Raw genomic sequence first — 25,737 nt, 5'->3', positions numbered from 1 at the left:
GTGACTCTGACTGATTGTGTCTCCCTGTATATCGTCTTTGTGTGACTCTGACTGCTGGTGTCTCCCTGTATATCGTTTTTGTGTGACTCTGACTGTTTCTCCCTGTATGTCGTCTTTGTGTGACTCTGACTGATTGTGTCTCCCTGTATATCGTCTTTGTGTGACTCTGACTGATTGTGTCTCCCTGTATATCGTCTTTGTGTGACTCTGACTGTTGGTGTCTCCCTGTTTATCGTCTTTGTGTGACTCTGACTGTTTCTCCCTGTATGTCGTCTTTGTGTGACTCTGACTGATTGTGTCTCCCTGTATATCGTGTTTGTATGACTCTGACTGTTGGTGTCTCCCTGTATATCGTCTTTGTGTGACTCTGACTGTTGGTGTCTCCCTGTATATCGTCTTTGTGTGACTCTGACTGTTGGTGTCTCCCTGTATATCGTCTTTGTGTGATTCTGACTGTTGGTGTCTCCCTGTATATCGTCTTTGTGTGACTCTGACTGATTGTGTCTCCCTGTATATCGTCTTTGTGTGACTCTGACTGATGGTGTCTCCCTGTATATCGTCTTTGTGACTCTGACTGATTGTGTCTCCTGTATATCGTCTTTGTGTGACTCTGACTGATGGTGTCTCCCTATATATCGTCTTTGTGTGACTCTGACTGTTGGTGTCCCCCTGTATATCGTCTTTGTGTGACTCTGACTGTTGGTGTCCCCCTGTATATCGTCTTTGTGTGACTGACTGTTGGTGTCCCCCTGTATATCGTCTTTGTGTGACTCTGACTGTTGGTGTCTCCCTGTATATCGTGTTTGTGTGACTCTGACTGATTGTGTCTCCCTGTATATCCGTCTTTGTGTGACTCTGACTGTTGTGTCTCCCTGTATATTGCTTTGTATGACTCTGACTGTTGGTGTCCCCCTGTATATCGTCTTTGTGTGACTGACTGATTGTGTCTCCCTGTATATCGTCTTTGTGTGACTCTGACTGTTGGTGTCTCCCTGTATATCGTCTTTGTGTGACTCTGACTGATGCTGTCTCCGTGTATATCGTCTTTGTGTGACTCTGACTGATTGTGTCCCCTGTATATCGTCTTTGTGATACTCTGACTGATGGTGTCTCCCTGTATATCGTCTTTGTGTGACTCTGACTGTTGGTGTCTCCCTGTATATCGTCTTTGTGTGACTCTGGATGTTTTAGTTTTTTAAGCTGACGTTTCTATTTTTCAATACATAATGGAAAGTATCTAAACATGTTGCTAGAATTAAGCGAGTGTTTGATCAGCAAAAGTATCTCTATACTTTACTTTTTTTTTTATCAAATAACGCAAATATTAACATTTGCATTTTGTATAGCCACGATTCACATCACACGATCTCTCGAATATATAACGATAATATATAATGTGAGCTGGATATCTTCTTCCACTAGACTGCATTTACCGCCACTGGTGCATTATTGCTGTTTATTAAGAGCCTGGTAAATAAACTGAAAATCTTATTTCGAAAATATATAATTATGAATTAAACAAAAATAATTTAGAAAAAAAATTATATACAAAAAAAATCTCCCCGGCGGGGAATTGAACCCCGGTCTCCCGCGTGACAGGCGGGGATACTTACCACTATACTACCGAGGAGTACGTATATGGACGCAAATAAACTTGTATTTAAATTTTATACACAATAGTAATATGCTTGATACAAATAAGAATTTAATTATTTCTTTAAATATCAATTGGTATATTGAAGTAAAATGAAGCATTTATTGTTACGTCTGGTAAATGTTATTTAAATACATCTAAAATTTAAATGTAAAAATATCTCTGGTAATATTGTCACATGACTTGAACAAAATGGCGGACGGCCCATTAAAAACAAATGGTGACGTGTAGAAAAAAGAAATCGTGAGTTTGTTAACGAGACTGGAATAAATCGACTTAAATTTGACTAATCAATTACCGATATTTGTGTATTATGTTCGTTAGTCACAATGCATTGTCGCTGAATGTCCACATCCCTCATAATCCGTATTTTCTGACAATATTGCTATGCACTAATGCAGCTTTACCGCGATATTAACATCAGAACACTTCGGTTTACCCCCTCCCTGTGGCTTTAGTTTTGTTTAACTGTTTTCCCGTGGTGCCAAATGTTATTTCGTCTTCAATGCCCGATAATGCCGTCCCATGTTTTTAATTGGACAAAGTTACACATGTTATGGTTATGGGCATTACAAGGGTACTTGTACTAATCAAAGCTAACACTTTCAATTTCCTCTTATATATATCCTGTAACCGATCTCGTGTTACACTAAAAGTTATCAATGACACATAAAAAATACTTTTTCTGAAACAGGAAAATTGTAATTATGACTTGAGTTTTATATTTCCGGCTGATTCAGTTCTTGACATTTGTACTGTATATTCTTTTTCTTCAACAGCAAGATTTTGTGCCTTGCTGCAGCATACATCTGGCCGCTTAAATGAACTAAATAATCTGTGAACCGTATGGATGATAAGGCACAGCGGACACGATTTTATAGTGTAAGTTGACAACTGTAGCCTATATTCCATTTTTTATTCTCAACCTGACTGATAAGTCAACAATGTTGGCCATTATAATATATAATATGAAAGCTGAGTGAAAGCTATCTTTCTTATTGATTTGATAAAATTATTAAGTTTATTTGTAGATCCAGGAATAATTTTCCTCTGACAACTAGGCCTAAGTATAGGCAAAGAAAAATGCAATGACCAGAAAATGACCTCCAGACTCTAGATGGATGTATATACTCTAGGTACATTCTAACCAAGAATTTCAGTTCAGTCCAGTTCTGCTACATAAGCTAGGTTGTTTTCAGATTAATTAAAAGACTGAAACATCTAAAAAAATAAACATATTCATGCATACATATACATGTGTATGTCCATAAGTAATTCCCCTTAACATTGTCTCATTATGTACACAGTGTATCCCTTGCTATAAGGTCTCGTATCAGTAGCTAATTTATTCGATTCTCATCTTGATATATTTATATATGTGTATGTGTGTTTTTGACATATTTTAACTTCACAGAAAGTCCTTGGTGCCAGTATGAACCCTAGTAAAGCGGAGGAGCAAGTGGCTGATGATGTCATACCCTACATAATCTCTCTCGACATCGGCACTACGACCATGAGAAGCCATGTCTACGTTAAGGACGGCAGCATCAAAGGCTCTAGCAGCAAAAGGGTGAGGTTATATGATGTCATGATCCTAGATCACGATGTTACAACCTGTGGGTACATATGCAATATCTGAGATTATAGCCTCAGTATAAAAATGAACATCATCAGGTCAGATAAAAAAAAAGGTTTGAGGTCACAATTTGGTAGTCAAGATCATGATATCTGAATGTAAGGCGCAAAAGTGGAGAGTATAAGGTCAGCTTTCACCTTACTAGAACGAATATTCATACCCTGCCTACACTGATCTCTGGCACTCTGACGACGACCATCTGTCGTACAGAGCCTAAGAAGCAGGAATTTCCCTTTAGTTAAGTGTTTGGATGTCCGCTTGGAAAGCAAGAGGTGACCACTAGCTATAGATAGAGCCCCAGCAGTAGCCGAGTATTTTTCATTATAATTTTATGTTAAAAGTACATTGTGATGTTGTGATTATGATATGATTTGGAGTCATTGTAATCATCGTGTATAGTGATAACTTTGTATAAACGTTTTAAACATGGCAATGTATAAACGTTTTAAACATGGCAATGTCCCTAGTCACTGTTTTAGTTTTTGTTATTGTAATGGTTACAGATACAGGTCATATACCCTAAGCCCCGCTGGTCGGAGATAGACCCGGATCAGTTGGTACAACAAGCTGTCGAGTGTATCAAGGAATCTATCAGAGGTATACATTTGTTATTGTATATAAAAATAGATTGATATGGTGCTGAATGTTAACATCAGTTTTCATTTTAAAATAATTTTTTGAACCAAAAGAAAATATGTTTTATCAAGTATTTATAACCTTATCTGTTCTTCAGTGTGGGGCTAGAAATTACACCTGGTAATCTATCATTGTGTTACTCATGTGATCAGCCTAATGTTCAATATAACTAGAAATTTTGCTCTTTGATACAACATATCAAGGGAAATTTATTGTTGTTATGTAACAGAATACATTGGTATGTATGTGTAGAAATCGGTAACAATGTATAATTTCATTATTTAAGCTGCTAACATAACTGCTAGCCAGGTGACATGTATGGGGATAACAAACCAGAGATCTACATTCCTCACCTGGGACAGGTAAGATTAAGGTATATAAATATCTACATTCCTCACCTGGGACAGGTAACTGTAAAGTATACATATATCTACATTCCTCACCTGGGACAGGTAAGTGTAAAGTATACAGATATCTACATTCCTCACCTGGGACAGGTAACTGTAAAGTAAACAGATGTCTACATTCCTCACCTGGGACAGGTAAGTGTAAAGTATACAGATATCTACATTCCTCACCTGGGACAGGTAAGTGTAAAGTATACATTTATCTACATTTCTCACCTGGGACTGGTAAGTGCAAAGTATATACACACATGTATATATCTACATTCCTCACCTGGGACAGGTAAGTGTAAAGTATACAGATATCTACATTTCTCACCTGGGACTGGTAAGTGTAAAGTAAATAGATATCTACATTCCTCACCTGGGACAGGTAACTGTAAAGTATATATATATCTACATTCCTCACCTGGGACAGGTAAGTGTAAAGTATACAGATATCTACATTCCTCACCTGGGACAGGTAAGTGTAATGTATACATTTATCTACATTTCTCACCTGGGACTGGTAAGTGTAAAGTATACAGATATCTACATTTCTCACCTGGGACTGGTAAGTGTAAAGTATACAGATATCTACATTTCTCACCTGGGACTGGTAAGTGTAAAGTATACAGATATCTACATTTCTCACCTGGGACAGGTAAGTGTAAAGTATATATATATCTACATTCTTCACCTAGGACAGGTAAAGATACTTTTATGCATAAAATAAATGTATCTGATTCCGGCAAGTTACAAGTCATCATGATACAGTTTGTTTTCATCAAAATTTTAGATACATCTTGTAGGTCCAAAGTTCATTGATAAGCTATGAAAAGGCCCTGAATTTAAAGGATCGTTTTCAATTGCCCTAAATAAGGAACACCAGAATGGAAATAATTTGATAAGGGAAAGTAATCTAGAAACACATGTACTTATTAAACTTATACATGTGCATGGTCTTCTTTCACTTATTAATGTTGATGAATCTGCCAACAGAGAGACAGGGAAGCCATTCCATAACTTCATCACCTGGCAGGACCTGAGAGCAAGTGACCATGTCAAGTCATGGAACAACTCATACAAACTACGGGTAATTTAAGATCCTTGTATAACAAGCCTTCAGTTTTTGTTTTCTTTCTTTTTATCAATCAGTCAATTAATTCTTAATTTCTTTACAGAATATCAACAACAAATACATTTCTTCAATCTATTTATTTAAATTCATAACATAAATGTTATGAAAAGTGATTTGGTTAAAAACTTCTTTTCTAGCATTTGTTTTGATAAAAACCTAATCACTGTAAGTAATTTGTATTGAAGGCTTTGAACAAAGGATCTTCTTTCCTCCATCTGTTTACTCGACAACCCAGATTCCTGGCAGCCAGTGTACTCAAATTTCTGTCAAATCAGGTACAAGGTTTCTATCTCCTAACACAAGTGTTCATGTAACTTTATTCCTATTGAGCTGTTTTTCATTTTTATACAATGGAATGGATATATCTAATTAATTGGTTTGATCACTATTTTATTATTTCTGTTTATGAATGATTATTTAGGATACCTGATTGGTTGATGTGTTTAATTGGTTTCAGTGCAATTTCTGTTCCCAAAGGAAGTTTGATTTCAATCAAATTTGGTATATGTGTCTGTATGGACCAATTATATATTAAATCAAAGAAACAGATATATATCAACACCAAATCACACCAATAGAAATACTGATGATAGGTAGAAATGTTTTGCTTAAAACATGGGATATAAATTATGTAAATTTGTTTAAATAGCTTAATGTGTGCACTATATTATAAAGATACCAAGATCTAGAGTAATATATAATTTTGTGATGAGTAAGTCCTCAGTCCATGATATTAAATGTGATAAGCGTGTTGTACATGATTTACACAAGTGTGGTGTTTTTTTTCCACAGGTTGGTCTACGATTGATCTGGGCCCTAGAGAACATAGAGGAGGTAAACAAATTATTTATTTGTCGATCATCTTTCTAAGACCTCCGCTTCAGCCTCTGAATAGAGGTTTGTTAGTCATATTTCTTAAACGTCCGCTTCAGCCTCTAAATAGAGGTTTGTCGATCATCTTTCTAAGACGTCCGCTTCAGCCTGTGAATAGAGGTTTGTCAATCATCTTTCTAAGAAGTCCACTTCAGCCTCTGAGTAGAGGTTTGTCAATCATCTTTCTAAGAAGTCCACTTCAGCCTCTGAGTAGAGGTTTGTCGATCATCTTTCTTAGACGTCCGCTTCAGCCTCTGAATAGAGGTTTGTCAATCGTCTTTCTAAGATCTCCACTACAGCCTCTAAATAGAGGTTTGTCAATCGTCTTTCTAAGAAGTCCACTTCAGCCTCTGAGTAGAGGTTTGTCAATCGTCTTTCTAAGACCCCTCTTGGACCCCTCTCAGACCCCTCACTTCAGCCTTTGTTTGTCAGTCATTTTTCTAAGACTCCTGCTACTACACCTTTAGTAGATTGAGGTTTAACATTTAAACAATGAAGATTGGATTTCAGTAGTGGTTAGTACATATACCTATTTCAAGACCCTATGAACATTAGCAAATAAATAGCTTTCATAGGCCAATCAAAACAAAGAAATAGACATCTTTTTTACATGACTTGTCTGAGGTTACACAGATGACGTATTGTTTTTAGTTGAAGAAGAGAGCATCAGAAGACCAGGTGATGTTTGGGTGTATAGATACGTGGTTGCTATGGAAACTGACTGGTGAGAAGGTCCATGCCACAGACTATTCCAATGCCAGTGGGACAGGCTTATTTGATCCTTTCCAGGTTAGTAGGGTAGGGATATCGTAGAAATGACGAATAATTTTTCAATTTCTGAATAGTGTATTGCTTTCTGATTATATTTTAAGCCATAATTTAAGAATTTTCAATAATTTCATTTGTCTATTTAGGCTTGTTTGTTTGTTTACTGCGTTTATCGTCCCATTAAGAGCAAGGGTCATTTTGAGGCATGGTCACCTTGTAGTAGTTTGTGACTACATAACCAAATATATACGGGAGGCGCAGCGAATGCCATCTAGAGCAATTAGGGTAAAGTCTCTTGCCCGAGGACACAGCCACGACAGTAAAGACAAGCCTATTTCCCAACTTCCCGAGAAACCCAAACCAACATGGGTATGGAATGTCAAACCGTGGCCCTCAGACCAACATGGCTAGGGAATGTCAAACCGTGGCCCTCAGACCAACATGGCTAGGGAATGTCAAACCGTGGCCCTCAGACCAACATGGGTATGGAATGTCAAACTGTGGCCCTCAGACCAACATGGGTATGGAATGTCAAACCGTGGCCCTCAGACCAACATGGGTATGGAATGTCAAACTGTGGCCCTCAGACCAACATGGGTATGGAATGTCAAACTGTGGCCCTCAGACCAACATGGGTATGGAATGTCAAACTGTGGCCCTCAGACCAACATGGGTATGGAATGTCAAACTGTGGCCCTCAGACCAACATGGGTATGGAATGTCAAACTGTTCACCTCAGATCTTCACCTGTGGTTACATGGCCAGTGATTTAAAATGTAAAATATGCTGTATGTCTTTGATGTATTAAATTCCTTTTGATTAGATTGAGTGTTCGGGAAGGGGATGGGAGGGGCGACCCCCATTTTTCCACACTGACCAATAGTAATTCTCCATTGACGTACCTGTAAGATGTTGTAGTATGTGTTTACTTACAGGTAGAATGGAGTTCTATAGTATGTAACCTTCTAAACATTCCAATGAACATTCTACCTGAGATCAAAGATACGAGGTATGTCTCTACATCTGGTACAGTGAAAATTGTTTATGTTTGGAATATAACATGTCTCACCCTCATTTTCGGAGTATGGTAAAAATGATTACACTGCTTTTACGGTTGATTATAAGATAATTGAATTTTACTAAATAAATCAATTTGTAATAGGTTATATTATAAAAACACTGGTAAATCTCAAAATCACAAAAGATATAATAAAATAAGCCCATATATGGTAACCATGCCATCATAATCTTACATGTATTTATGTTTAGTACAATTAAAACAAAATGTACTAACATATGTGGCTCACTCAAAGAGTCAGAATAAGATTAATCATGTTTTGGTCGAGTCTTATTGCAGGATTAAAGCTGTATTTCTTGACCTGTATATAAAAAAAAGCTTATTCATGTCCATGTTCCTATCAAGTGATTTCTTCTGAAAGTTCAAATTAGAACATAATGTGATACGCCTGTAGACTATATTATCTATTTTGCTTCAGTTGCCTGTTTGGAAAAACTGACCCTTCACTGTTTGGTGCGGCTATACCCATCACAGCTATGGTGAGCACTCAATTCATTCAGCAGATATCTAAAAAAAAAAAAAAGAAAACATCTGAAGTTATAAAATTACCTAATTTTTGTCTTGCCTGTGACACATGTAAGTCCTGAAGTGAGAAAGTGGTGTTACTTTTCCGACAAATTTAATCAAACTTGGTATAAAGTTAGATCATGTAGTGGACATTTCAACACACCCTTCTTTAATGGAATTTTATCCACAGTTTATGGTCCAGTGACTCTGAAAGTTAGGAATGCTTGGAATCTGAACTTTAAAGTTTTGTGTTTGGCTCAGTTTCTCGAAAAGTATCAAATTGAATGTTTTCCCAACCAAACCTGTGATATATGTAGTTGCATTGTAGTATGGACATCTAAACACAACCAACAGATCACATGAATTTTAAATTCTTTGCTGTAGTTTTAGGTAAAAACTCTTTTCAGAAAGAGTGATTTTTTGGGTAAAAATGACATATTTAGTTGAATTTGCAGAATTAGTAATTTTGCAAAATTAGATAACATATTTATTTTGCAATGCATCAATATATACACATGTCTATAATGCATACAGGCTGCTTCCAAGCTATTAAGTGCAAGTCAATTGGTTGTTTTTTTAAAGAGATACTGATATTTTAGTGAACTGTGGAGTTTGCTTAAAACTAGCTATACTGACAAAGTGGGACAGGTGAGACATATACATGTGTACATGTAATTCATTGTAATTCTTGTAAAATGCTTATGATTATTATTTAACTGTAACAATCAGGATCAAAGAGCTAATTTTACAATTGCTTTCAATAACAAATTGGGAAATATCTTTTTCAAATATGTGGCCTAGAATAATAAATTTAGTAAATGCTGTTTTTTTTATTTTCAATTATGTCATAATATAACTATTTGTTGACGTGATGTTCTTTATGATTCTCTACCCAGATATCTGACCAGATGTCGGCCATGTTTGGGGAGTGTTGCTATGACGTTGGAGATATGAAGTGCACCATGGGAACAGGAACCTTTGTTGATGTGAATACAGGCAGCTATGCTCATGCTTCTGTTGCAGGTTTGATAGTTTCCAGTTTCATCTAACAATTTAATAACTTATTATTATCTTAAAGTTTGATTAATAATGTGATGAATTTTGAAGATATCTGGCAAATATGATGTGCACATGTATTGTTTGTCCAAGTGAGAATCAATAATTATGTTAGATATATTGTAATTTGATCTCATTACTAGCTATATCAGGAGGCTTAGATCACAGACAGTCCTAACTGTAATGGTCATGTCTCTGGGAGAGATGCTATACAATTATTGGTGTGGATAGTATATGGTAGGTGATGTTTGGTATGGTGATGTACCGTTAAGTAGCTACAGGAGATTCCTACCAAAACTGATGTTTACAGGGTGATTAACCCACCAAATAAACCACACAAACATATTAACTGTACAAACAGACAGACTCATGTTCATGATATTCCGGAGTTTCTTACATTTAATATCGTAGTAAATAATGTATATACTTCCTATAACCGTTTTCTCTCGGCACTTTTTATAACTGTACTATATCCCATGTTTTAGGTCTGTATCCTCAAATTGGCTGGAAGATAAAGGATGAACTGGTGTATGTAGCAGAAGGGGCCATAACGGATACAGGCATTGTTATAGATTGGGCCAAGTCTATAGGTATGTTATAACATGTCATTGTTATAGGTAGGTATGTTATAACATGTCATTGTTATAGGTAGGTATGTTATAACATGTCATTGTTATAGGTAGGTATGTTATAACATGTCATTGTTATAGGTAGGTCATCTTCGCTAGCCAAGGCTTCTGATTACGTTACACTACACGAACCCTTGGCGGATATAGTCGTGTTCAAACCGTCACGCCCTGGAATCCTAGGGTACCCAATCAAATCGTGTTTTACGTTCAGGCTTGGTTTCGCAGTAAACAAAAATTGCGGCACCCAGTACAGAGCTACAATGTCGACTATGTCATGGCATTTTACCTATATACAGACACGAACTATCTTTAAGGAAACATTCGCAGTGTTTGATCAATCTATTTAAGTCATTGATCACATATCTCATCAAAATGACACAAGCCTCCACATGTGTTTGTAAACATCTCAGATGAAGTAAATCGGTAACGCTCGTTTTGATTGGTCGATAATTTCATGCGTAAAGAGTGGTAATTTTGAATCTCCGCTAGAGGGCCAGAACTGACGCCTATATCCGCCAAGGGTTCGTGTAGTGTAACGTAATCAGAAGCCTTGGCTAGCGAAGATGTAGGTAGGTATGTTATAACATGTCATTGTTATAGATTGGGCCAAGTCTATAGGTGTGTTATAACACAATGTCATTGTTATAGATTGGGCCAAGTCTGTAGGTATGGTATAACACAATGTCATTGTTATAGATTGGACCAAGTCTATAGGTATGTTATAACACAATGTCATTGTTATAGATTGGGCCAAGTCTATAGGTATGTTATATTACAACATCATTGTTATAGATTGCACCAAGTCTGTAGGTATGTTATAACACAATGTCATTGTTATAGATTGGGCCAAGTCTATAGGTATGTTATAACACAATGTCATTGTTATAGATTGGGCCAGGTCTATAGGTATGGTATAACACAATGTCATTGTTATAGATTGGGCCAGGTCTATAGGTATGGTATAACACAATGTCATTGTTATAGATTGGGCCAAGTCTATAGGTATGTTATAACACATCATTGTTATAGATTGGGCCAAGTCTATAGGTATGGTATAACACAATGTCATTGTTATAGATTGGGCCAAGTCTATAGGTATGTTATAACACATCATTGTTATAGATTGGGCCAAGTCTATAGGTATGTTATAACACATCATTGTTATAGATTGGGCCAAGTCTATAGGTATGTTATAACACATCATTGTTATAGATTGGGCCAAGTCTGTAGGTATGGTATAACACATCATTGTTATAGATTGGGCCATGTCTTTAGGTATGTTATAACACAATGTCATTGTTATAGATTGGGCCAAGTCTACAGGTATGTTATAACACAATGTCATTGTTATAGAGTTGGCCAGGTCTATAGGTATGGTATAACACAATGTCATTGTTATAGATTGGGCCAAGTCTATAGGTATGTTATAACACATCATTGTTATAGATTGGGCCAAGTCTACAGGTATGTTATAACACAATGTCATTGTTATAGATTGGGCCAGGTCTATAGGTATGGTATAACACAATGTCATTGTTATAGATTGGGCCAAGTCTATAGGTATATTATAACACAATGTCATTGTTATAGATTGGGCCAAGTTTATATGTATGTTATAACACAATGTCATTGTTATAGATAGGTATGGTATAACATGTCATTGTTATAGATTGGGCCAGGTCTATAGGTATGTTATAACACATCATTGTTATAGGTAGGTATGTTATAACATGTCATTGTTATAGATTGGGCCAAGTCTATAGGTATGTTATAACACAATGTCATTGTTATAGATTGGGCCAAGTCTACAGGTATGTTATAACACAGTGTCATTGTTATAGATTTCACCAAGTCTATAGGTATGTTATAACACATCATTGTTATAGATTGGGCCAAGTCTATAGGTATGTTATAACACAATGTCATTGTTATAGACTGGGCCAAGTCTGTAGGTATGTTATAACATGTCATTGTTATAGATTGGCCAAGTCTATAGGTATGTTATAACACAATGTCATTGTTATAGATTGGGCCAAGTCTATAGGTATGGTATAACACAGTGTCATTGTTATAGATTGGGCCAAGTCTATAGGTATGTTATAACACATCATTGTTATAGATTGGACCAAGTCTATAGGTATGTTATAATATGTCATTGTTATAGATTGGGCCAAGTCTATAGGTATGTTATAACATGTCATTGTTATAGATTGGGCCAAGTCTATAGGTATGGTATAACACATCATTGTTATAGATTGGGCCATGTCTATAGGTATGTTATAACACAATGTCATTGTTATAGATTGGGCCAAGTCTATAGGTATGTTATAACACAATGTCATTGTTATAGATTGGGCCAAGTCTATAGGTATGTTATAACACAATGTCATTGTTATAGATTGGGCCAAGTCTATAGGTATGTTATAACACAATGTCATTGTTATAGATTGGGCCAAGTCTATAGGTATGTTATAACACAATGTCATTGTTATAGATTGGGCCAAGTCTATAGGTATGTTATAACATGTCATTGTTATAGATTGGGCCAAGTCTATAGGTATGTTATAACACATCATTGTTATAGATTGGGCCAAGTCTATAGGTATGGTATAACACAATGTCATTGTTATAGATTGGGCCAAGTCTATAGGTATGGTATAACACAATGTCATTGTTATAGATTGGGCCAAGTCTACAGGTATGTTATAACACAATGTCATTGTTATAGAATTACCGAAGCAGGAATATACCTGTATGACTTCCATACCTGTATATTTGACAGACGTAGCTTCATACTTATCCTTTCTGTACAGGTCTGTTTGAGGATGTGTCCGACACAGCAAGGATAGCCGAGTCAGTACCAGGTAATTATAAGTTCTGTAGGTAGAGATAAGGACACAAGAATTAACATAAAAGGCACACAATGATAGGCACCTTAACAAACAAACTTATTAATAGATAAAGTGTGTGCCGAATCATGAATAAAAATAAAAATCATGATAAAGATGTTAGGACTTTTCAGTGATACTTGGGGCTTAGTCTGTTAGTGAAAGTTGGTATGTAACTTCAGTATAAGTAGCTATAGATCAAATTTGAGTTTCAGGGTGTTTGGGGTCAAGGTAACTGTTATCGTATTTAGCGGGGGCCAATAGGGGTCATGTATTGCTTTAGTAATACCCAGTGTACTTGTTGTTGCACCCTCGGTACTCCTGTTTCTTTCCTTTACTGCCTCACTTGGCAATATCTAGATTTTGACCAAAGCATTGAGCACCTGTCTAATGGCTGTGATAAACAAAGATCTCGTTGCTCTTTATGCTAGATGGACTGATTGATCCATTGTTGGTAGAATATGACAGATCAACTTTGTAAGCTTCCCTATTCCCACCCCCATAAAACCTCCACACAAAAAACAACAAAGAATACCAGCAAAATAATGAAACCATAACTCAAACTCAAAATTATAAAAAAAGGACAAATATCAACATAAGATATGGATATGCATGGAGACGTTTGACAATGTACAGGGAGAATAAGACCAGGTACGTGGTCCAGTAGAGTAAGAGTCTTCTGCATCACCAATGACACCTGTCAACACAGCTAGGAGGGGACATTATGGCCAAGGGTACTTTTGCTATATACAGAAAAGCTTCAACTTTTTCATAGATTTTCATCAAATTTTTTAGAAAGGTTGATAATGAGTATGTTTCTCATATTGCTGTATTTCGGGTATCAAGTGGCAGTTAGGACATTAATGTCTTACAGACATTTTTTACTTCCAGACATTTTTTACTTCTCTCTCTGCCAAGGTCAGATTTATACAGCCAATTTTGCCCTCAGCTACGCATTTATACTATGAGTATATTTCATGTTTGGAATTTTACTTCCGTTTCACTTCCCCTAGGATAACGCTTACAACGTCCACTTTCTGGTCATGCTTGACTAGCCCCCTCAAGCAGCTCTGAAGTTTCACAGCAGGCATGAACTAGCAAATTTATCAAAAAACAAAGTTATGAGAGGTGAAATATGCAGTTTTGAGATATATTTAACAATTAAGAAATGTATGATTATTACTAAATTCAATAATTCAATTTGCTTTGTTTTTTTCCATTTTAAATCATTAAGATAATGATGTTTTTTGTGTTTCAGATTCTGACAGGGTGTGTATCGTGGCAGCTTTTAGTGGACTCCAGGTAACTATATATGTACACTTGATCAAGAGTTTTCTGACACAGGGGAGCATGGCACGTTCTTATGACCCAGCATGAAAAATTATCTCCCTGGGTCTAAACCCTAAATCACTTATTATAATAATAAGTGATCTAGGGGCCGGACCCTGGGGTTAGGTTTTCATTCTGGGTCATAGAAATGTGTCAAGCCTCTGTCCTTTCTTACCAATGCTAAGCAAGAGGTAGATTGTAGATTGTAGACATGTACTTTGACAATATTAGATATCATTGCGACTGGTCAAAGAACTTTAGAATTATGATTCATGAAATGAAAAATAATTCTGTTGGAAACATTGTGGACATGACTCTCTTTTATTCATAACATGTAAATGTCATAATTTTTAGCCAATGGAGTTTTCCAAAATAATCTCTGATTTTCTGATAGAATAATTTGAAAAGTATTCCTTTGTCTCTGGTTGATTGAAAATCATTGTCATTACATTGTACTGGTTTTGTTGATAGGCCCCAATCAATGATGACAAGGCAGCGTCTTCCATCATCGGAGTAAAACCCACCACTACTAAGGCTCATCTTGTGCGGGCATTACTGGAATCAATTGCATTTAGGTTCAAAATTCTCTATGAAGCCATTCTTAAAGAATCCAAAGTGGAACTCTCATATATGATCAGGTAAGATATAGTCTGCGGTATACAATATATCAGGATTAGGTATTACAACATATATATAGGGTAGGTATTACAACATCCATAGGGTATAGGTATTACAACATCTATAGGGTAGGTATTACAACATCTATAGGGTAGGTATTACAACATATATAGGGTAGGTATTACAACATCTATAGGGTAGGTATTACAACATCTATAGGGTAGGTATTACAACATCTATAGGGTAGGTATTACAACATCTATAGGGTAGGTATTACAACATATATATAGGGTAGGTATTACAACATCTATAGGGTAGGTATTACAACATATATATAGGGTAGGTATTACAACATCTATATAGGGTAGGTATTACAACATCTATAGGGTAGGTATTACAACATATATAGGGTAGGTATTACAACATCTATATAGGGTAGGTATTACAACATCTATAGGGTAGGTATTACAACATCTATAGGGTAGGTATTACAACATCTATAGGGTAGGTATTACAACATATATAGGGTAGGTATTACAACATCTATAGGGTAGGTATTACAACATCTATATAGGGTAGGTATTACAACATATATATAGGGTAGGTATTACAACATCTATAGGGTAGGTATTACAACATCTATAGGGTAGGTATTACAACATATATATAGGGTAGGTATTACAACATCTATATAGGGTAGGTATTACAACATCTATAGGGTAGGTATTACAACATATATAGGGTAGGTATTACAACATCTATATAGGGTAGGTATTACAACATATATATAGGGTAGGTATTACAACATCTATAGGGTAGGTATTACAACATCTATAGGGTAGGTATTACAACATCTATAGGGTAGGTATTACAACATCTATAGGGTAGGTATTACAACATCTATAGGGTAGGTATTACAACATATATAGGGTAGGTATTACAACATCTATAGGGTAGGTATTACAACATCTATAGGGTAGGTATTACAACATCTATATAGGGTAGGTATTACAACATCTATAGGGTAGGTATTACAACATCTATAGGATAGGTATTACAACATCTATAGGGTAGGTATTACAACATCTATAGGGTAGGTATTACAACATCTATATAGGGTAGGTAATACAACATCTATAGGGTAGGTATTACAACATCTATAGGGTAGGTATTACAACATCTATATAGGGTAGGTATTACAACATCTGTATAGGGTAGGTATTACAACATCTATAGGGTAGGTATTACAACATCTATAGGGTAGGTATTGCAACATCTATATAGGGTAGGTATTACAACATCTATATAGGGTAGGTATTACAACATCTATATAGGGTAGGTATTACAACATCTATATGGTAGGTATTACAACATATATATAGGGTAGGTATTATAACATCTATATAGGGTAGGTATTACAACATCTATATAGGGTAGGTATTACAACATATATAGGGTAGGTATTATAACATCTATATAGGGTAGGTATTACAACATCTATATAGGGTAGGTATTACAACATATATAGGGTAGGTATTACAACATCTATATAGGGTAGGTATTACAACATCTATAGGGTAGGTATTACAACATATATAGAGTAGGTATTACAACATTTATAGGGTAGGTATTACAACATCTATATAGGGTAGGTGTTACAACATCTATATAGGGTAGGTGTTACAACATCTATATAGGGTAGGTATTACAACATCTATATAGGGTAGGTATTACAACATCTATAGGGTAGGTATTACAACATCTATAGGGTAGGTATTACAACATCTATAGGGTAGGTATTACAACATCTATATTGGGTAGGTATTACAACATCTATAGGGTAGGTATTACAACATATATATAGGGTAGGTATTATAACATCTATAGGGTAGGTATTACAACATCTATATAGGGTAGGTATTACAACATATATAGGGTAGGTATTATAACATCTATATAGGGTAGGTATTACAACATCTATATAGGGTAGGTATTACAACATCTATAGGGTAGGTATAACAACATCTATATGGTAGGTATTACAACATATATAGGGTAGGTATTACAACATCTATATAGGGTAGGTATTACAACATCTATATAGGGTAGGTATTACAACATATATAGGGTAGGTATTATAACATCTATATAGGGTAGGTATTACAACATCTATATAGGGTAGGTATTACAACATATATAGGGTAGGTATTACAACATCTATATAGGGTAGGTATTACAACATCTATAGGGTAGGTATTACAACATCTATAGGGTAGGTATTACAACATCTATAGGGTAGGTATTACAACATCTATATAGGGTAGGTATTACAACATCTATATGGTAGGTATTACAACATATATAGGGTAGGTATTATAACATCTATATAGGGTAGGTATTACAACATCTATATAGGGTAGGTATTACAACATATATAGGGTAGGTATTATAACATCTATATAGGGTAGGTATTACAACATCTATATAGGGTAGGTATTACAACATCTATAGGGTAGGTATTACAACATCTATAGGGTAGGTATTACAACATCTATATAGGGTAGGTATTACAACATCTATATAGGGTAGGTATTACAACATCTATAGGGTAGGTATTACAACATCTATATAGGGTAGGTATTACAACATCTATAGGGTAGGTATTACAACATTTATAGATTTTTATGTTATGATATATCAGGATTAGGTATTACAGCATCCATAGATATTTATAATACATTATATCAAGATTAGGAATTACAACATGATCACCATAGATATTTATGTTACAATATATTATGACAGGTATAACAATATATTTATGCTTCCCTGTTATGTAAGCTACAATTTGTCTATGTTCCAGCTGGCACATATATGATAAAATAGTTTTTTTTTTATTGATGAAAATTAAGATACACATATTGCAGTGTTGATTCAGAAATCAAATTAAAATTAGATTTGTTATTCCACTTCTCTGCGATACTATAAGGTAAACTTCTAATCATGCTAAAATGTCTGTCCTGTATTTGTAGAGCTGATGGTGGAGTATGTAATAACAATTTCCTGATGCAGTTAATCTCTGACCTTACTGGTCAGGTGATTGACCGAGCCAAACAACGAGCTGACATAACTAGTCTCGGGGCTGCTTTTTTAGCTGGCTTACATGCAGGTATGTAATAGTCAGCTGGTTTGTTTGAGTTATCTCCCCTACACCGTGTAATCAATGGGTGCAAAGAAGGGCAAAATATTTAATCATTTTTAAACAAAATTATTGGTTATTTTTGAGGATGCATTTTTTTTGTAATTTGCTTCTGAATCAATACCTGTTTTTAAATTTTTGATCATTTCAATTTTTACAGTTAATCAGTTTGGATATTAACTTATCATGTACTACTGGCTGAAAATTGTGCTCCTGTAAGGGAAGACAGTACACTCAATACTTATTGAAGGTGTACTCAATATCATATATCAACTTATATTATTCACTTTTGTTGGTCTGGATGGAAGCGCACAAAGGGTCTTAGTGTAGGGGAAACCAGAGTACCTGGAGCAAACTAACGGTCACATGCCCGACTAGTACACCAATTTCCTCCCACACCGAGACCCTTCATGCGCTTCCATCTGGGTAAACAAAAAGTTGATATAAACTTGTTTTGCAATTGTTGGAAAATAAAGTTTCATTTTTGAACTGACTACCTCAAATCCATCGCACCTGCACATATTCTCTTAACACCATGTAGTCACTCAGAACAAACATCATTAGATTACCCTTCTTCATACACCTTTGTCACACCAATGAGATGTTCCTCACTGAAATTCAAAAATACCTCTGAGAGTTAAAGGGGCTGCGGTGGCCGAGTGGTTAAGGTGTCCCGACACTTTAACACTAACTTTCCCCCTCTGGGTTGCGAGTTCCAAACCTACATGGGGCAGTTGCCAGGTACTGACCGTAGGCCGGTGGTTTTTCTCCGGAATACTCCGGCTTTCCTCCACCGCCAAAATCTGGCACGTCCTTAAATGACCCTGGCTGTTAATAGGACGTTAAACAAAAACAAACCAAAACAAACCAAACCTCACTGAAAAATATCTCTGAGAGTTAAAGGGTACATGTTATTATTTTGCAATAATGCAAAAACTGTAATCATGACCTAATGACACAAAAACTGTTCTATTGTATACAGACAGAATATTGTTTTGCCATGTTAAGGACGACTTGATTCGTCGAGAACTCGGTGATATACAATTGTTCTTGTATATACAGACAGAATATTGTTTTGCCATGTGAAGGACGACTTGATTCGTTGAGAACTCGGTGATATTGTATAAACAGACAGAATATTGCTTTGTCATGTGAAGGATGACTTGATTAGTCGAGAACTCGGTGATATTGTATAAACAGACAGAATATTGTTTTGCCATGTGAAGGACGACTTAATTATATATGAAAACTGAGTGTAAGATACGGCTCCTGATTCATGTGTTTAAATAATTATTTTGTCTATTGCAGGAGTTTGGAAAAATAAGGAGGAATTACGAAGTATACGGAAATCCGAAAATTTATTCAAGCCTGACTCAAAACGATGGCAAGAGTATAAAGATGTGTTCACAGACTGGGAGAGAGCTGTGACTCGCTCCAAAGAGTGGTATGCACAAGATGGTTGAGCCGTGAGTCTGCAATATAGAGATACCAATGTGTTACAAGGCTGTGAATTAAGTAAACAAATCCAGATTTTCTATATTCATGATATATTCTTATATAAATCTGTCTCTGAGGAGTTTTTAATGTTTAAAATGTTTAAAAAAAACAAAATCAAAGATCTATTTTGATTTTGATTTAGCAATATCGGTAAAACCTTAACCTAGGGCATTGTATTCACTGAGTGAAGAAGTTAAAAGGAGCTTTTAACATTGTCTATATTAAATAAAGTTAGCCTTATTTTGTATACACTGTTAACAGTGAAGTATAAATGGGGCCTCAGTAGGGATAACAGAAATGTGTGAGTGAATGTTTATGTCAGGACAACATTAGGGGGTTTTTCAAGTTATTTTTCTATTCCATTGATAGGGTAATAAAATACTCTTACAAACATCCTCATAATTCTGGGGGTTACTTTCACCTTCACCTTCATCATCCACACTCAGGGGTTACACTCATTTCTACCACAATACGCTGTGTTGTACCACTCTCTGAGTCTCAAAACATTGTATAAATGTGCCAACTGTTGGATATACAATGTATATGTTATATTCCACCTGTGGAATATAACCTTTTCGATCTTTTGATTGGTCAAGGATTCGAACTGCAATTATTATTAAAGTCATCAATGATTGAATGACATCACCTGGTCCCGGCTGTCACCTGTACACCTTATTTGCGTATGCAAAATAACTCTTGGCCACATTTCCCTTTGATTAAAGCCGATATAATTGTGGTAGAAACAGGTCACACCAATCGTGATTGTTAGATATGGAATTTATTTCACACTCGTAAGTTATTTTTTTTAGATTACAAAAGATATTCGCTAAAGCTTGTATCTTTTGTAACTTCTAACGACCACTCGTTGTGTAACCTCTATTTCTCCACTCTGTAGCCCTGGAATATGTCATAGCAAATCCATAGGTTCAATATACCAACCATCTGGTAAATAAACCAAAATGACTGCTTTGACCCTTCGATGTACGTTTGACAAATATCGAGGTCGCCATTCTGACTCGGTTTTAACTTTCTTGGCATGCATTATCAAATCATTTAAAGGAATAAATTTCCATGTAAAATTAAGTTTGAAAAAAAGATACATATTTATGAAAATTAATTTTAAGTTTTTGTTAAAAGATTGTATTGGTAGATAAGTAGGGTAAGCAGCCTTTTTTCATGGTGTAATTAAGCACACCTCTTCTGTCTGCGAAATAAAAGAACAGGTGTGTTTATTAGCTTGACTACTGAGAACTTGCAGTACTGAATGAACAGAAGGTTGTTAACTTTAATGAAAAGACTACTGCATCATTAATACAGGACACACAGTAGTAACTACCGGGTATGTAGACAACCACATATGGGAACATCTCAGCTTACTGAGATGTAAAGCATCAGAAGATTGAAAATGAAAGCGCTAACTATGCTTTACAAACCAGTGTTTTCAATGTTGTAATTTTTATATATACTAGTATATGTACTGGGCACTAAGAATAAGAACATTTTAACATATACATATATATATAGATATACACTTATTTTTGCTCAAATCATGTGCACCCAATATATATTTACATATTCCCTAGACTGTATTTTGACAAGAAAATGTGTTGAAATAATCGTGTTTTTTTTGTTGACATTTTTGCATCTGTATTTTAAGAAGACTGTGCCATTTTGTGATGTGTTGTATTTGGTTGACTCATATACTGTTTAACATGAATGATATTCCAATTTTAGCCCACCTGTAATCCTTTGTTCAAATCGCCCTGTGGTCCTTCGTCACTTTTTCCATCTGTTAACAATCCTTAATTGTTGTCAGTATTTCTTGAGAAGAGTCATACAGATCTCTCTGAAATTTTAATGGCAGCTTTCCCTTGGTTCCTAACTGTGCATGATCCTACTTGAGACTGATTGGAAGACAAGATGGCCGACATGTGGCCATTTTGAATTTTGAAAGTTGAAGTTTGTTGTCGCTATTTCTCACAAAGTTCTTAATAGATCTTTCTCAAATTACATGATCTTGTGGGTTCCGCTCAGTCTGTACTCAATTTTCAGACTGATTCGACAACAAGATAGCTTACAGGCAGCCATTTTGAATTTGAACAGCTAAACATTATTATTACTACATATTTATCAGAAAGGTCTTCAGGATCTTTCTCAAAATTCAAAGGAATGTTCCCTTAAATCTCTAGCTTCGTCTGACCAATTTTGAGCTTGATTGGAAAATAAAATGGCCAACAGGCAGCCGTGTTGAATTTTTAAGAGCCTAAATTTATTATTGTCATTTCACAGAAAGTTCTTTTTGGATATTTTGAAATTGTATATGTAGGCTCCTCTAGTATTAGTTGAAGTTTGTAATCATTTCCAATGGAGTTTATGATGGATCTTTCTCTATTTCATATATTGTTTTCATTTAAAAGGAAAAGAGAAAGATGAGAAAAGTAGACAAAAGATCAGTCTTACATAGACTCAATAAAGATAATTCAATAGTGGGCAGCAAGATCCCTCTGGGGTCTCTTGTTTATGACTGTTATGTATTTACATAAAGGATTCTCTAGGTTGTTCGTGGATTTTGTTAATGGTCCTCACAATATATCTGATGACATACAATGTTATCTGGTTTCAGGTTTTCCTGTACAACCTGTCTGATAATTTTCTAAAGGCTTTTTCATACACTCTAAGTAGATGTGCAGACTTTGCCAATATACATTGATATATGTTGTCAGTATGAATGATCTTATCTTATACACATTCAAATTAAGTTAATTCACTGTCCCTGCCATTCAAATTACACTAAGTGTGGCCAGTATCATAAGTGACTGTCATCATTCCAGAATACAATGTACCTGTCCACTTGTTTGTCATACCAAAGTAAAGAGATTATATAATGGCTGTATCAGCTAATTGTAATAAAGAAAGATTTTTTTCATTGATAAAATATAAGAGAGTGATTCATATTTTAAGTAAATACATTACCTTAATACAGATACCCAAGAATCAGTTTTCAGTCAACAAGTCTAAATAATGATGCTAAAGCATCTGCAAGTTGACACATATACATCAATATGTAACATACATGTACATGTATGTTCTTCTCTATGCCTTATATATCCAATACAACGACAGGTGTACCTTGTATGAGGAAGCAAGCATTCTGACCTCTATTACATTATTTTTATGGAATCATCAGCAATACCATACTTTCCTACTGAAGGGTGATATCATGTCAAAGTATGTTTTCTAACCACCAACGGTGGTTTTAGATCCACCCAGACATAATCTCAAGTGACCTTTTGTAATCGCCTTTTTTGTCCAGCGTCGTGTGTCATACATCGTTTAGGATTTACACTTTCAACTTCTTCTCAATAACCAAAAGACCCAGGCTCATGATGTTGGGCTAGTAGCATGCTCGGATGAAGGGGTACTAAGTTTGTTCAAATGAATGATCTTGACCTACTTTCAAGGTCACATGAGTCAAAAGTGTTAAAACCTTTTAAAAATTTCTTCTCAATAACCAAGAGACCCATGATCCTGGTGTTGGGCATGTAGCATGCTTGGATAAAGAGGTAGAAAGTTTGTTCAAATAAATGAACTTGACCTACTTTCAAGGTCACTGGGGTAAAATATGTTAGAATCTTTCAATGATTTCTCAGTAACCCTGAGACCCAGGGTTATGATCTTGGGCAAGTAGCATGCTGGGTTGAAGGACTATAAAGTTTGTTCAATTCACTGACCTTGACCCACTTTCAAGGTCACAGCTAGGGGTCAAATTTGTTAGAACCTTTGAATGGTTTCTTCTCAATAAACAAAATATCCAGGGTCATGATACTGGGAAATGTCATGCTTTCGTAACAGACTGAAAAGTTTGTTCAGCTGAATGACTTTGGTCTTCCTTCAAGGTCAAACAAGTTAAATGTGTTAAATTCTAAAAAAACAAAAACATCAACTATCAGAATGTATTTCAGAACTCAGGTGACTGTTAAAGTCCATGAACCTCTTGTCACCATTATGAGTTTAGGAGATTAATGTTGTATTCACAGACCTTGGTCTGTAATGTTATTGTCTGTGGTATATATTTAGATAATGCAATGTACATGTATATGTTTTAAATAATAGAATAATGTTCTATTTTTGTAATTTTATATTAATGTACTTGGGATAGACACATCTTGCTGTAATAAGGTACAATATACCGATATATCATGTTGACTGGAGCTTTGGTGCCATGAACTGTTGAATTACCAGGTAATTATCCATATTATCTATATTAATTACTGGTATGAAACCTTGTATTGGACAAATTTGAGGGTTTTTTTGTATGTCAGTACCTGATCATCCTACAGATTTAGCCATACACCTGTATTATACATGCGAGAGATTACAAAGATTCAGCTATATACATGTATTATACATGTGAGATATCACATAGATTCAGATATACACCTGTATTATACATGTAAGAGATCACACAGATTTAGCCATACACCTGTATTATACATGTGAGAGATTACACAGATTCAGATATACACCTGTATTATACATGTGAGATATCACATAGATTCAGATATACACCTGTATTTTACATGCAAGAGATCACACAGATTCAGATATACACCTGTATTATACATGCAAGAGATCACACAGATTCAGATATACACCTGTATTATACATGTGATCGATGATCATGCAGGTTCAGCCATACATCTGTTTAATACATGTGAGAGATCATGCAGGTGCTTGTATTGTTTGAACAGTGAGCATCTCCTTTTAAAATATTGAAATAATATATAGAATGTCACAATAAACATTGAGCTTTTGTAAAAAAAAAAGAAGACAATTGATTGTTCTTAATCATACTAAACACAATTATGAACTGGACAGCTAAAGTGTAAACATAAAAAGGGCTTATTTGTCCAACTTTTTTCATAGTCAACTCTTATAGCTAACTCTCCAAAGTATGATATACTGTGTTTTGAGTTTCATAAAAAGACAACAGAACCCATGTTCATTGATAATTTATCCATAATTTTATTTTAAACAATTCAACATGAATATATTAATGAAGAAAGCACAAGAGTAAAGAGCAGATATTCTTACAACATGCTAAACCTGGATATCCAAACTATACCCCTACCAAGGAACAACAATTAATGACTGGAGACGTTATGATAACATTGAATCCACTACCAGTCATTATACCTGTGTAGGTAGGCATGTCTACATGTGCTATGAATTTTAATGTCAGTCAAAAATGTTAATTCTATGTTAACAATTACCTATTACGTTATGTAATAAATACACAAGAGGTAAATGTTGTAGTCCTTGTTTATTTGTTATGTTCATCGACAATTTTTAGTCGATTTAGGGCCAATTCAAACTAAAACGCTTAAAGGTACCAATTTTATCAATCAGTAATATCAAACAAACTGGTTGCAAAACACAGTTTCTACCACAATAGCTGTGTTATTCCACTCTCAATCCGTTGTATAAATGGACTACTGTTGGATATATTATATATATGTTATATTCCACTAGTGGAATATGACCTTCCGGTCTTTTTGATTGGTCAGGAATTCGAACTTTGAACCGAGCTGTAATTGTTATTGACGTCATCAATAATCGAATGACGTCACATCCCCGGGTCCCGGCCGTCACCTGTGCCACGTTTCCCTTTGATTCAAGCCGATATTATTGTGGTAGAAACAGAGTCACACGACTCGTGATATTTTGGATATGGAATTTATTTCACACTCGTAAGTTATTTTTTTAAAGTTACAAAAGACACTCGCTAAAGCTCGTATCTTTTGTAACTTTAAAAAAATTACTTACTCGTGTAAAATAAATTCCA

General features: G+C 35.3%; 1 protein-coding gene across 3 annotated transcripts; it reads left to right on the top strand.

The window, feature by feature from the left end:
• Positions 1-1,841: 1,841 nt before the first annotated feature.
• LOC117342552 (putative glycerol kinase 5) lies at positions 1,842-25,200 on the top strand. Of its 3 annotated transcripts, XM_033904733.1 has the most exons (18): positions 1,842-1,897; positions 2,434-2,536; positions 3,069-3,224; positions 3,794-3,887; positions 4,213-4,288; positions 5,312-5,405; positions 5,636-5,725; positions 6,243-6,284; positions 6,975-7,112; positions 8,027-8,100; positions 8,588-8,648; positions 9,573-9,699; positions 10,218-10,322; positions 13,175-13,225; positions 14,508-14,551; positions 15,050-15,216; positions 18,229-18,365; positions 19,704-25,200. In XM_033904733.1, exons 2-18 carry the CDS (start codon positions 2,501-2,503, stop codon positions 19,856-19,858), a joined length of 1,647 nt encoding a protein of 548 aa, XP_033760624.1. In that variant the 5' UTR covers positions 1,842-1,897; positions 2,434-2,500; the 3' UTR covers positions 19,859-25,200. The 3 variants fall into 3 exon arrangements, with proteins under 3 accessions (XP_033760624.1, XP_033760625.1, XP_033760627.1); XM_033904734.1 differs by lacking the exon at positions 1,842-1,897 and having other exon boundaries at positions 2,435-2,536; positions 3,073-3,224; XM_033904736.1 differs by lacking the exons at positions 1,842-1,897; positions 2,434-2,536; positions 3,069-3,224 and having other exon boundaries at positions 4,213-4,299.
• Positions 25,201-25,737: the final 537 nt, after the last annotated feature.

This window comes from Pecten maximus, chromosome 14, assembly GCF_902652985.1.
Source record: "Pecten maximus chromosome 14, xPecMax1.1, whole genome shotgun sequence".
NCBI classification, from domain to species: Eukaryota; Metazoa; Mollusca; class Bivalvia; order Pectinida; family Pectinidae; genus Pecten; species Pecten maximus.
This window is presented reverse-complemented; position numbering and strand designations above follow the sequence as displayed.